The sequence below is a fragment of the Manis javanica genome, chromosome 15 (assembly GCF_040802235.1).
Source record: "Manis javanica isolate MJ-LG chromosome 15, MJ_LKY, whole genome shotgun sequence".
Classification (NCBI taxonomy): Eukaryota; Metazoa; Chordata; class Mammalia; order Pholidota; family Manidae; genus Manis; species Manis javanica.
This window is the reverse complement of record NC_133170.1, coordinates 78,439,499-78,453,545: the sequence shown is the minus strand read 5'-3', so window position 1 is coordinate 78,453,545 and position 14,047 is coordinate 78,439,499. Positions and strand designations below refer to the sequence as shown.

Genomic DNA, 14,047 nt, shown 5'->3' with positions numbered 1-14,047 from the left:
TAGACATGGGTCTGGCTTGGACTTTGAATTCCATCACTTACTGCACTGCGAACAGTCATTTGAAGTTGCTGTAGTCCAACTTGCTGTCTTTGCTGTCACCTGTGTGCCACATGAAACTGGCACTAAACTGATGGTTATGGTCTTTTCCTGTCATTATTTAGAGCAGACTTAGCTTTCTCAACACCTCACATTATGTACTGGGTGCTAAGTTTTATGGAGCAAAGTGTCTTAGGAACTTTGCTTGCTTTGCAGTGTCTTACATGCAGAACTTGCTTGATTCAGGCTTGCTGCTGCTACCAACCAAGCTTCAATGAACCTAAAGATAAGCTGTTAGTTTTTTAATTAAATAGTCCATAGTTACTATATGTCTTGACCTAAGAAGAGTTAACTTTTTCCATAGTGCCCCACTGGCTCAAAGTATTGCTACTTATTTTACCCTAAAAGCACATCTCCTGAAAAGAGGAAAAATACCAAGGACTCATTTCTGGGACCCAAACATTTTTTACTGTCACTGTCCTTTTTGTTTTAACATGTTTAGGTGTAGAATTAAGTCTGGAAGCCCTGATACTGCCGGAACTTCTAAGAACAGCCTCACCAAGCAGTTGGGCTTCAAAGGGGGAGCACATTCAGTCACAAGGGCCACTAGATGTTGGCTTGGCTTCCCTCCCTCTCCCTCCATGGGAGCCAGTCCACCTCCAGGAGGGCTGCAGAGGCCTCGGAGTGACCCTGGCCCTGGTTGGCTTTCATTTTCCATTTGTAACAAGTGACACAGGGCGTGAGGACCCTGTGACGGGCAGGAGGGCTGAGTGGAGCCTGCCACCTCTGTAACATACTATTGAGTACTGTAAGGACATTCTTAATCTTCCAGTCACATCACATGGAAGTGTGTGTACATTCAGGGACTAGAAAAACAATGTGAAAAGAAAAAAAGACACAAGCTGTCTAGGATATTGTATGAGCACCCTACCCTCTAAGGAAGCAATCTTTATTTGCATTTTGAGGGAATGAACACATGAAAAATGCTTGCTCAGACAGGCTGACATAATGTTCAGTCCCTTTTTAACTGACTTCCTGGGAAGAAAGTCAAAGACATTGGGAAGCAGAACAATAGAATACAAACACATCAATCACCTGTGATTCTCACTGGTAAACAATGTGGCCTAACTGCCACCATTCCCAAATTCTCAAGAAGTGCCTTTACTTAAGGTAAACACTGAGTAAACAATGCCAAGCTATGTATCTGAAACAAACATGATGCTGCGTACACTAGCCTTGTGCGCAGAGAAGGAATTTTGGTCAGACCCTGACGAGAAAAGGCAGATGATTATACGGAATCAAGCACAATTCCTTGACTAGGAGCAATTTTACTGGCAACACTGACTGTATGCTAGTTTATATTTTTCTTCCCATCCCTAAAGGAGCTCAACAGATAGCAAACAGAGGCAAAACAGAGGAGAATATTGTTTACCAGGTTATTTCAGTGCAGCCTGTGGGGAAGGACACAGGGCTGGAGTGAGGGACCCTCAGGCTGTGTTCCCCAGGGTTCCATATGTTGTGCAATGGCTATTTATAGAAGGATTGGATAAAATAGTTAACTACTAAAGGTATCCAAAAAAGGCCTGAGAAAATCTGGTTAAAATGTATATTAATAACCTTATATTGCTACTGATGGGAGTGGTCATTTTTATCTTTTAAAAATAATAAAAAGATTCTGTTAAAAAATATATTTATCCAGAAAGATGTTGATCTGAACTCTAAAAAGCAATGAGGAATCATTTTTCCCTTTTAATTACAGAGCTACTGAGTTCTGCTTGTAGCTCCCTTTTCTAATTTCAAGTCTACTCTTTCCTCTCAAGTGAGCCTAGGGCATGCAGTGGGGTCTTCCCAGGCTTCTGCATGGAAATATTTCACCAGAGAAGGCATGGAACACACAGCTTGGTTCGGTTCTATGCTGTTTGGTATTTTTGGCCAGCCTGCCTGCTGCTTTGGGAACAAGCCTCAGGTTCTCCTAGCTGCTCCTTCAGGGCCGGGATTAGCTGCCTTGGATTTAGCCTGGAGGGTCCTGCTCCCAAAGGAACTGCCTTTACACGTTCAAATCAGATCCCTCAAAAAGCGGAGTGAGGTGGTTTGAAACTATTAGTCATTTTTAAGGCTAAGGCAACATCTGTGGTCGTTTGTATATCGTAATTTGATGCAAATAGTTAACCCTAATGTAAAATAGATCCTGTACATCTCTCCTCTTTAACTTTGGCTGGGGGTGGAGGGAAAGGATCAAGGTAGGAAGGAGGACTAGTGGTAACTGTCCTAGAAACCCTGGGTAAAGGTGAAAATGAAGGAGTAGGTGACGTGGATCATCCATTTCTTTGGTGAACTGTAAAGAAGTGTCATAGATTCTCAGGAACCACACGCTAAAAAGGCTGCTGCTCTCATATATAAAAGCACCCTGACTCTGCAATAACTTGTTTTGTTATCACTCCTTGATAAAAATTAATCTACAAACCTGCGGGGTTTGGGGTTTTTGTCTAAAGCTGGTAGTAAAAATGTGACCTGCAAGCCAATATACCTAATGGAAAGTGACAATGCCCCTCTCCCCTTAGCCTGGAGATGGGGCCTGCCAGTCCCCAGCCCTGCCACCAGGGAGCACGACAGATGGGCCTGGGAGTCCCTGGTTCTGCACTTGGGCACGAAGACGGGGGCAGCTGCATCTGCTGCGTACATGCGAAGTGCGGTCCCTCGGCCCCGGGGCACTGGTGACGCCGTGCTGGCGTGCAGCCTGTGGGCAGGGGTCTATTTCTCAGTGAGCGACAACTGTAAGACTTGCTGGAGCTCCGCCTCCTCCTCCCGGAGCTGGAGCTCCCGTTCCTCCAGCTCCTTGGCAGAGAGCTCCATGGCCAGCTGCAAGTCGCTATCAAAGCGGTTCATCTCACTGGCAGCACCAGGGCACAGGGTCTCCGAGCTGGTGAGAAGGCTCTCCTGGATGGCCCTGGGTTGGAAAAAGACGGGAAGAAAGAAAATGATTACCGTCATTACCACAGCAACAACTACATTTCTTTGCTGCTTGCCAAGCACGTGCTATACCAGGCCTTTTACATGCACTCTGTGGGCATGCTGCTCTTCAATCCCACAGATGGGGGACGCAGATGCTGGGCACAGGTGAGAAACCCAAGGCTCAGAGAGGTTAAGAAACCTGCCCACGATCACCAGCTACTCAGTAACAAGGCTAGGAACTCAACTGGGATCTATTTTAAAGCAAAACCCAAGTTCTTCAATGGGTTCTCATATGTATCTAAAGTATATGAAAATGCTTCATAAAATGGATCTTTCTGGTCCTCTGTTTTAAAAATTAGATAATCTAATCATCCCAGTAGCTCTTTGCCAAAGTCTTATCATCCTTCAAGTTGTATAAACTTCCCACTGAGGGCATCTAGACCCTGTCTGATCATATGTTCTTTGTAGAGGCTCAGGCTAATAAGAAAACATTTCTTAAGTGCTTTTCTGCCACGGGCGCTAGCCTCTGAACTAGTCAGCAGGTGTGTCACCTGTTCCCAGAGACTCAGCTACCAAGTGTTTAGGGCTCTTGCAATGAGTAACTGACACAGGAGGAAGCAGGAAAGCTGACACTTCATCAAGTCTCTCGACCAGGCATGATGCTGGCACTAAGTGTCTGTGTCAACCTTGGTTTAACCACCAAGAGTCTCATCAATTACCTCTCATACTGGGCGTCATAGGTGTGTGTGTGGCTGATTCCTCCATTTGGAGCAGGTCCTGAAAGTTCCTAGAAAAGACAAATGTGATGGATGAATACCTCCTATAGGTGTTGTACTGATAAATGAAAACAGCAAGAACAAACTAGCAGTATTTACATACCCACTATTGATAGTGCTGTGTGCAAAACTAACAGGGGCTTGGCTTATAGCAAAACTGACACCTACATGCTGGTTAGTATATGGTGCCTTACCCTGATTAACAGCCACAACCTCCTGTACTTGACACAGAGTCAGTCTACTGAAAACAGCTAACCTTGGGCAAAGTTTAAAGGAACAAAGCAGGTAATTCTTTTAGAGCAAGATTAGAATACATAATTCAGTATTTGTCGTCTTTGACTTTGGCTACTACCCTTTGTAAAATTTATGCCCAGCACAGTTTACGCAGATACTGTGGGGAGGTTGGGAGGTTGGCGGGGAACATGTTCATTTCCATAGGAAAGGAAAAGAATTCTGGTCTAACAATGATGTCCAGGGGCCAGGTCTTCTCTCAGGAGGTCTCCCAAAGGGAATATACCAAGTTTGGGGTCTGGTCCTTGGCCCAACAGCCTCAGAAAACTGAACAGCTCTACGAATGGGTCTATGGAAAGTGGAGGGCATGGGGGTCTCCATTACCCAACTTCTGAAACTCAAGAATAAAACCAGAATGCTGAAAATATGAGCCAAAGGGACACTGGAATGTAGGGTCCATTCTCAAGGCTTTGCAGCTCATTTGGGCTGGGGCTGCTTCACTGAAGGATCCCCAGCACCTGGCATAAAGCAGGCACTCTGCTGAGTGAATAATGGAAGGAAAGAAGAAACCAATGAACAGACAGCAGGAGCCCGGGTCACACCAAAGAGCAGTGGAGACGATGCAGGCCCCGCCCTCCAAGGGCCAGGAAGCCACAGGAGGGAGAGGCTGGAGGAGTGGACAGAAGAAGAGGACCTCAAGCCCTGGACTGTCCCAGGCAGATGAGGCCTGAAGGAAGAGCCACAAAAGACAAAGGCAACTTTTTATGCTGTTCTCACCTACCCACAGCTCTATTTTTAGCTAGACTCAACAGAATAAAACATCTGAGTATAAAAAAAATTAATCAAGAATCAACCACCATCTTCATCACATGCTCACCACAGATCCACACTATGATGGTCGGCCTTCCTTGGGCAAGAAGAAGGGGTTAAGATCCACATACCTTCCTACGAGACTGTCAACACGGCTAATATTCCAGAAAAATGTGATGCTATAAACTAGCATGAATTGACTGTTTCAGTCCTAGAAAATTATATTGCACACTCCAGAATATTACATGACTTTTCACCTGCACGCACATCAGGAAAAGGAAAGGGAGGCATCCTGTGGGTGGTGCCGACAGGGCTACACAGATGCCTCCTATGAGAAGCTTCTGCAAAGGACTGGGTGTACCACATACACAGTGATCTCTGTAAATACCACAGATACGCCAAGCTTGTTAGGTAGCACGAGCCTCTCAGGTTAGCTCAACACTAAGGCCAAGCGGGAGGGAAAGCCCCCCCCTCCCTGCCGTTCACCCTGACAAACCCACCTGGCTGCTGCCGGACTCCAGCAGGCTCTGCTGAATGGCAAACTGCATTATCTCGTAATCTTCATCTTGCAAGTGCATGTTTCTGCCGTTGTCTTGAATGTGGTAAGATTCAGGAATTTCAAACACAGACCGATCTACTTCAAAATCTGTGACGGGGGAAGCTGGAACCCAGAGGTGGCAGTTCAGTTGCTCGAGTCAGTAAAATTAATTTCCACATCAAATACAGCATTTCAAATTTATAAAAACATTTTAAGTTAAAAAAAAAAGATTAATGAATAGTCTAAATTCATAATTATTGAAACTGGAAAAAGAAGAATAAATGAGGCCCAAAGTCAGCAGAAGGAGGGACATAATAAAGATCAAAGAAGAAATAAATAAAATTAAAAAGAATAAAACAATAGAAAAAAAAATCAATGAAAACTAGATCTGGTTCTTTGAGAAAATAAACAAAATAGATAAACCCCTAGCCAGACTTATTAAGAGAAAAAAGAGAATGTACACACATAAACAGAATCAGAAATGAGAAAGGAAAAATCAACGAAGGACACCACAGAAATACAAAGAATAATTAGAGAATACTATGAAAAACTATATGCTAACAAACTGGATAACCTAGAAGAAATAGACAACATTCTAGAAAAATACAACCTTCCAAGACTGGCCAGGGAAGAAACAGAAAATCTAAACAGAACAGTTACTAGCAATGAAATTGAATCGGTAATCAAAAAACTACCCAAAAACAAAACTTCCAGACCAGACGGATTCACTGCCAAATTTTATCAGACATTTAAAGACATAACGCCCATTCTCCTTAAAGTTTTCCAAAAAGGGGAAACTCATTCTATGAAGCCAGCATCACTCTAATACCAAAAACAAGGAAAGACACCACAAAAAAAGAAAACTACAGACCTGATGAACATAGATGCAAAAATACTCAACAAAGTATAAGCAAACCGAATTCAAAAATACATCAAGAGAATCATACACCATGATCAAGTGGGATTCATCCCAGGCATGCAAGGATGGTACAACATTTGAAAATCCATCAACATCATCCACCACATCAAAAAAAAGGAAAAAAACCACATGACCATCTCCATAGATGCTGAAAAAAGTATTTGACAAAATTCAACATCCATTCATGATAAAAACTCAACAAAATGGGTATAGAGGGCAAGTACCTCAACATAATAAAGGCCACATATGGCAAACCCACAGCCAACATCATACTTAACAGTGAGAAGCTGAAAGCTTTTCCTCTAAGATCGGGAACAAGACAAGGATGACTCTCCCAGCTATTATTCAACATAGTACCAGAGGTCCTACCCATGGCAATCAGACAACACAAAGAAATAAAAGGCATCCAGATTGATAAGGAAGAAGTCAAACTGTCACTATTTGCAGATGACATGTTATTGTACATAAAAACCCCTAAAGAATCCACTCCAAAACTACTAGAACTAATATTTGAATTCAGCAAAGTTGCAGGATACAAAATTAATACACAGAAATCTGTGGCTTTCCTATACACTAATGATGAACTAGCAGAAAGAGAAATCAGGAAAACAATTCCATTCACAATTGCATCAAAAAGAATAAAATACCTAGGAATAAACCTAACCAAGGAAGTGAAAGACCTATGCCCTGAAAACTACAACACTCTTAAGAGAAATTAAAGAAGATACTAACAAATGGAAACTCATCCCATGTGCTTGGCTAGGAAGAATTAATATTGTCAAAATGGCCATCCTGCCAAAAGCAATACAGATTCAATGCAATCCCTATCAAAATACTGACAGCATTCTTCAACGAACTGGAACAAATAGTTCTAAAATTCACATGGAACCACAAAAGACCCCAAATAGCCAAAGCAATCCTGAGGAGGAAGAATAAAGCAGGGAGGATCTTGCTTCCCAAATTCAAGCTCTACTACAAAGCCACAGTAATCAAGACAATTTGGTAATGACAGAAGAACAGACCCATAGACCAGTTGAAAAGAATAGACAGTCCAGATATTAACCAAGCATACATGGTCAATTAATATATGATAAAGGAGCCATGGATATACAATGGGGAAACGACAGCCTCTTCAACAGCTGGTGTTAGCAAAACCGGACAGCTACATGTAAGAGAATGAAACCGGATTACTGTCTAACTCCATACACAAAAGTAAACTCGAAAGAAACCAAAGACCTGAATGTAAGTCATGAAACCATAAAACTCTTAGAAGAAAATATAGGCAAAACTCTCTTGAATATAAACATGAGCAACTTCTTCATGAACATATCTCCCAGGGCAAGGGGAGATATCAAACTAAAAAAGGACACCATCAGTAGAACAAAAAGGCATCCTAAAGTATAGGAGAATATATTCATAAATGACATATCCAATAAGGGGTTGACATCCAAAATATACACAGAGCTCATGCACCTCAACAAACAAAAAGCATAATCCAATTAAAAAATGGGCAGAGGATCTGAACAGACAGTTCTCCAAAGAAGAAATTCAGATGGCCAACAGGCACATGAAAAGATGCTCCACATAGCTAATCATCAGAGAAATGTAAATTAAAACCACAATGAGATATCACCTCACACCAGTTAGGATGGCCACCATCCAAAAGACAAACAACAACAAATGTTGGTGAGGATGTGGAGAAAGAGGAACCCTCCTACACTGCTGGTGGGAATGTAAACTAGTGCAGCCATTGTGGAAAGCAGTATGGAGGTTCTCAAAAAACTAAAAATAGAAATACCATTTGACCCAGGAATTCCACTTCTAGGAATTTACCCTAAGAATGCATCAGCCCAGTTTGAAAAAGACATATGCACCCCTATGTTTATTGCAGCACTATTTACAATAGCCAAGAAATGGAAGCAACCTAAGTGTCCATCAGTAGATGAATGGATAAAGAAGATATGGTACATATACACAATGGAATATTATTCAGTCATAAGAAGAAAAATCCTACCATCTGCAACAACATGGATGGAGCTAGAGGGTATTATGCTCAGTGAAATAAGCCAGGCAGAGAAAGACAAGTATCAAATGATTTCACTCATCTGTAGAGTATAAGAACAAAGAAAAAACTGAAGGAACAAAACAGCAGTGGACTCACAGAACCCAAGAATGGACTAACAGTTACCAAAGGGAAAGGGACTTGGGGGCAGGGAAGGGAGGGATAATGGGATAAGGGGATTAAGGGGCATTATGATCACCACACATAATGTAGGGGTGGGGCACGGGGAAGGCAGTATAGCACAGATAAGACAAGTAGTAACTCTATAACATCTTACTACACTGATGGCAGTGACTGTGATATGGGCTCTGTGGTGGGGACTTGATAATTGGAGGTATCTAATGACCACAATGTTGCTCATGTAATTATATATTAATGATAGCAAAATTTAAAAAAAAATTTTTTTTAAGGATTAAAATTATTAAAATCAACAGTTCACTATGTGAGAGATTTTGAGGAAGGACAATTTTGACAGGGAAGTATCCAGCATATTGCCTTTCTGTTTTTGCCTTGATTTTTTTTAATAATAAAATTAAATCATAGTCTTAAGAAAAAAATACTGAAGACAGAGAAATGAAAAGTAAAGCTTTCTCCCTCTACAGCGTTTATTTTCTAAATTCCAGAGGTAACCAGTGTTTACTTTTGTGTGGCCATTGAGGAATGTGACGCATATTTGTGGGTGTGAGCATGTGTGTGTATATATATAGATAGTCACATCATTGCATCTTTTTATTTTTTCTATTTTATGAAATATAGTTAACATTAAAAAGTATATGAAATACCTGTAAACTTAAAATAAAAATGAGAATAATGAAACAAACGCCTGTGTACCCTTCAACTAGCCTAAGACAGAACACTGTTTTACCACATGCACACAAAAAAAACCTGAAAAAAATTTTGATTATATTTCTATACACTAGTAATGATAACTGGGAAATAAAATTCAGAAAATAAATCCATTTACAATAGCCTCCAAAATATTAATGGCAAAGGAGCCTGAGGAAATTTGGGAGGATGACAGCAATGCTGTACATTTTGATCATGGTGGTGGTTACATGGGTATGTACACATGTCAAAATGCACTGAATGTCACACTTAAAATGGGAGCATTTTACTGTACACACAATATACTTCAATAAAGTTTAAGAATATGGTTTTTCTATGTGCTCCATATCACTAATCATCAGGGAAATGCAAATTAAAACCACAATGAGATACCACCTCACACCAGTTAGGATGGCCAACATCGAAAAGACAAGAAACAACAAATGCTGGCGAGGATGTGGAGGAAGGGGAACCCTCCTACACTGCTGGTGGGGATGTAAATTAGTTCAATTGTTGTGGAAAGCAACATGGAAGATTGTCAGAAACTAAAAATAGAAATACCATTTGACCCAATAATTCCAAACCTAGGAATTTACCCAGAGAAAACAGATCCCTAATTCAAAAAGATACATGCACCCCTATGTTTATCACAGCACTATTTACAATAGCCAAGATATGGAAGCACCCTAAGTGTCCATCAATAGAGGAATGGATAAAGAAGATGTACATATACACAAAGGAATACTATTCAGCCATAAGAAAGAAACAAATCCTACCATTTGCAACAACATGGATGGAGCTAGAGGGTATTATGCTCAGTGAAATAAGCAGGCAGAGAAAGACAAGTACCAAACGACTTCACTCATTTCTGGAGTATAACAAAGCAAAACTGAAGGAATAAAATAGCAGCAGACTCACAGACTCCGAGAAGGAACTAGTGGTTACCAAAGTGGGGGGGAGGTGTTGGGGAGGGAGGCAGAAGGGGATTAAGGAGAACTGTAATTCACAATCACAATATAGGTTGGTCACGGGGAAGGCAGTACAGCACGGAGAAGACAAGTAATGACTCTACAGCATCTTACTAACCACAATGTTGTTCATGTGAAGAACCTTAAGAGATTGTATATCAATGATACTTTAATAAAAAAAAAACATAGCCATTAAAAAAATACACTTTTTAAAAAAAAGTAAGATCATACATATTCTCTTGTTTTTCACTTGATCTAAAACTTTCATTCAACACAGATATCTACTTCATAAAATACTCCAGTGTCAGGCTGAATTTGCAGTATGATGGAATGTATGAATTTTTTTTTTTTAATTACAAAACCCAACTTTTTTTTTTACCTGAATCAGCCTGGGTCCCTTCCACATTTTGAGATACAGTTTCTTCAGCAGTGCTACAGCCATTAACATTTCCAAACGTAATCCGTGCATTTAAGACATGAAACAAGGGAATTTCTAACAAAATAAAAGCTTTTATAAGTAAACTTTACTAAGAATAATAATGCCATCATTTATTGAGTGCTTACTATGCTAGGACTATTCCAAATACTTTCCAGAAGTATGACTTCATTTGATCAAAACAACCATCCCAATACACAGATGGGAAAACTGAGTTTCAGAGGGTAGGCAACTTTACCTAGATCACAGTGAGTAAATAAGTGATTAAGCCAGGATTCACGAATGTGTCATGAATATAAAACTATCCAAACTTTCAATTTCTCACAAGAAATATGCATTGTATATGGTTATGTTATTAAAGGATCGTAGTATAAATTAACTTCCTCAAAAACTAGCAGTAGCTTAAAGCCTCAAGTAAGGTTTGAGAGTAAAACAAAGAATGTGTCACATTTTTATGCCTTTTTACAGGTGTCAGCACCATCTGTAAATAGAACTAATGGTTAGAAAGTCTATTTTGGATACGCAAAATGAGCCAAGAATCACGACACCTCTTTAAATCAAATTAAGCTTGAGGATGATTGTGACCTCCTTCACATGTACTGCATGCCACTTTTGCCTCAAGTGCTCAAATTTCCTGAAGCACATTCTGCCACCCACAAAAATGATCAGAACCTACAAGTGCTCCTGTGGTTTATTCAACGATACCTATTTTGATGGGAAATCCAGGTGGGAATTCCAGTTTGATGAAATCTCTCAGTCTTGCAAAATGAGCACTAGTTGGGGCCATTAGGTCAATGATGGGAATGACCTGTTCCACGAGAGAGAGGGGAAACTCCTCACACATCCACAGCGTTGCTTTAAACCTGCAGGATTTGACCAAGACAAGACTGAGGCCATCTCCACCGTGCACGGAAGATGAGTTAGTTGTATGCAGTAGGCTAGTAAACCAGCTTCCTTACTCCAGTCTTCCCTGTTATCTGATGTCTCTTAATTCAGGCTGTGGAAGGAGTAGAGCCAGGAAGAATTTCGATCGCCCAGAAATCTGGCCATCGCGAAATGGCTTGCACTCTTATCACCCCCTACAACAGCCTGAACTGACAGCAAGCATGAAGAAACTGACAGCTGGCGCAGACCACCCAGAATTCTTAGCAATCTACATTCTGTCTTGAGAGGGGCTAATAACATGGGCAATCTACTGCTAGCTTTTATCAGATAAAGTAACTTAAACATTATTTTTAAAGGAAGGGGACAGAATAATAATTGTACACGACTTCCAAACAAGAATCTAAGTTGAAAGTAGCCACTGAGTCTTACTTTTGTGTTCTAATCGTCAGCTCCTTTGGCCTTCCGATGTCCCTGTCTTTCAGATCAAACTCTTCATTAAAGTACTCATCAGGCGTGATGGCTGTGGGGTTGTTGGCGGTGGCACATTCTGTGGCGAGGTCCTGCCGAGCCAGAACTCAGGGTAATCAGAAATGCCAAGTGATGCTCATAGTGGAGGCCTACGGGCACTCAGTCTCTGAGGTGAACATGTTAGCCAGCTACACATCAGGAAGTTCTAGTCATTAACTCTTTTTTTACTAAGTTACTGCACAGAACAAGAAAATTGACAAAGGTGTTACCAAACTACATGGCAAGTCTAATGGATTTCTCCATTTCAAAACATTTCTCCACTCTCCTTTGCATTTTTTATCTCCTGATTATAGAAAAGAAAGAGAGAAATATCTGAAAGCACCTGAGATCTGGAAGACTTGGGGTTTAAGTTCAGCTCTGTAATTCTCTAGCTTGTGACATATTTTCTGACCCTCGGTGATACCTACTGTACTAACTTAATGTAGTAATTGTGAGAATCAAGTCCAAAAATGCTCATTAAGGTACTGTGTTAAAATGTAAAGTCCTGAATGCTTCTAAAGTTCCAGTTTTACAGAGAAGTTGTAGTTCATAACATGAGAAAGCATCTTATTTATAATCACACCCCACTCTAAAATCTTTATTTTTAGAGACACACTCCTTGAATTCTTTCCTCAAGAATATCTTGAATTCCAGCTTGGGAATGCTCTTTAGCCTTTTCAGAAAGAGTGGCCTGTTTGGGATTCTGTAAACACCATCACAAGCTCAGAAAAGTCATCTCCTTTCTTTGAACCGTGCTGAGAGCTTGTTGTTTCAACTTACCCCTTGAGCACCAAACTGGTGTTCCACAGTTCCCAGCAAAGATTCCAGTGGGTTCCTGTCCGCTACAGAGGGGGCAGAAGTTTAATGTCTAATATTACACCTTCCTTATGACTACAGAAAAAGATTCTCATCCTATTTTAAAGTTTCTGATCCAATCTACCTACATTAGGAAATCCATTTATGGACAGGCTGATAAAATCATTCACAATAACCATCAGTTAATTTGTCCTTTATAAGACACTTTTTTTTCCTAGGATCTCTAGATAAACAACAGTTATAATAATTAAAGCAGAAAAGTAGAAAGAGTTTAGCTTTGGGAGTGAGCCAGATCTGGATTCCAGTCTCACCTTGGCTCGTCAATACCCATGTGTCCTGGGACTCAGTTTCCTCATCTGTCAAACTGGAGTAACAGTAATAGTGGTGTTGGTGTTGGCAGTTAACAATTACTCTATGCCTGCCACATACAGCAGGTCTTGTCCTAAAGGGTCACATAAAATAACTCATCTTATCCTCCCAATAACTAAGGAAGGTCTGGCAGCACCTCCATTCACTGCTGAGGAAACTGAGGCGGAGGGCAGGTAACCACAAGATCGCAGAACTGCCACTGACAGAGCTGGGACTTGGCAGCCACATACTAGAAAGGTTTTAGCTCAGAGCCCAAGTTCTGTACAAATGTTTCATCATGACAGTCTGGACTAAATCACTTATTCCGTGACAAATAGTCTCCAATATCCTCGTCTACTTTTTTGAAGGAACCCAACAATTGTTGTTCATAACACATAATCAAGCCCTCGAGAATGGCTTTAATTATAGCTGAAGCCAACTATGGGGAAATACCTCCAAGAATGAGTCAGACTAATGAAATGTTTATAAAAGGGAAGTTAGGGTTAGGATCAGCATGACCCAATCACAGTAACTCCCAAACTTAGCAGGGCCAACAAAGCCTCTCTCGTGGCCAAAAAGAAGTCAGGGAAGATTACCTTTGTATCTCTTTTTCTCTTCCTCGGTCAGATGTTCTGTCCGTATTTTGGTTATCACACTCACATTGTTTACTGTGTAAACCTTGAGAGACGTGTGCAAAAGAAAACAGTGACACAGGGGATCAAAACTCAAAAGATAAGCATAGCAAGAGCAAGAATGCTGAAGCAAAAAAGAAAAAAATTCCAGCAAAATAAAAATGAGAAATGGTTAAGAATCATTAGGATCCCTCAGAGAAAATACGCAAGCTATCAACTTAGAAATGCATCAGCAGTTACTTTAAAAGCATCTCTGACAGTTTTAAATCCCGAGAAGCTACAGTGATAGGCTCTGTCTTCCTACCT

General features: G+C 40.7%; 1 protein-coding gene across 2 annotated transcripts in view; it reads right to left on the bottom strand.

Annotated features, from left to right (window-relative positions):
- Window positions 1-950: 950 nt before the first annotated feature.
- ANKRD13A (ankyrin repeat domain 13A) overlaps window positions 951-14,047 on the bottom strand; it is a 32,412-nt gene continuing 19,315 nt past the window's right edge. For both annotated transcript variants that reach the window (XM_073222465.1, XM_073222466.1), the window contains 8 exons: window positions 13,706-13,787; window positions 12,726-12,787; window positions 11,868-11,998; window positions 11,259-11,416; window positions 10,497-10,610; window positions 5,306-5,466; window positions 3,708-3,775; window positions 951-2,983 (listed from right to left, as the gene is read on the bottom strand). In XM_073222465.1, the coding sequence (XP_073078566.1) occupies window positions 2,788-2,983; window positions 3,708-3,775; window positions 5,306-5,466; window positions 10,497-10,610; window positions 11,259-11,416; window positions 11,868-11,998; window positions 12,726-12,787; window positions 13,706-13,787 (972 nt within the window). In that variant the 3' untranslated portion in view covers window positions 951-2,787. The remainder of the gene's footprint in view (window positions 2,984-3,707; window positions 3,776-5,305; window positions 5,467-10,496; window positions 10,611-11,258; window positions 11,417-11,867; window positions 11,999-12,725; window positions 12,788-13,705; window positions 13,788-14,047) is intronic.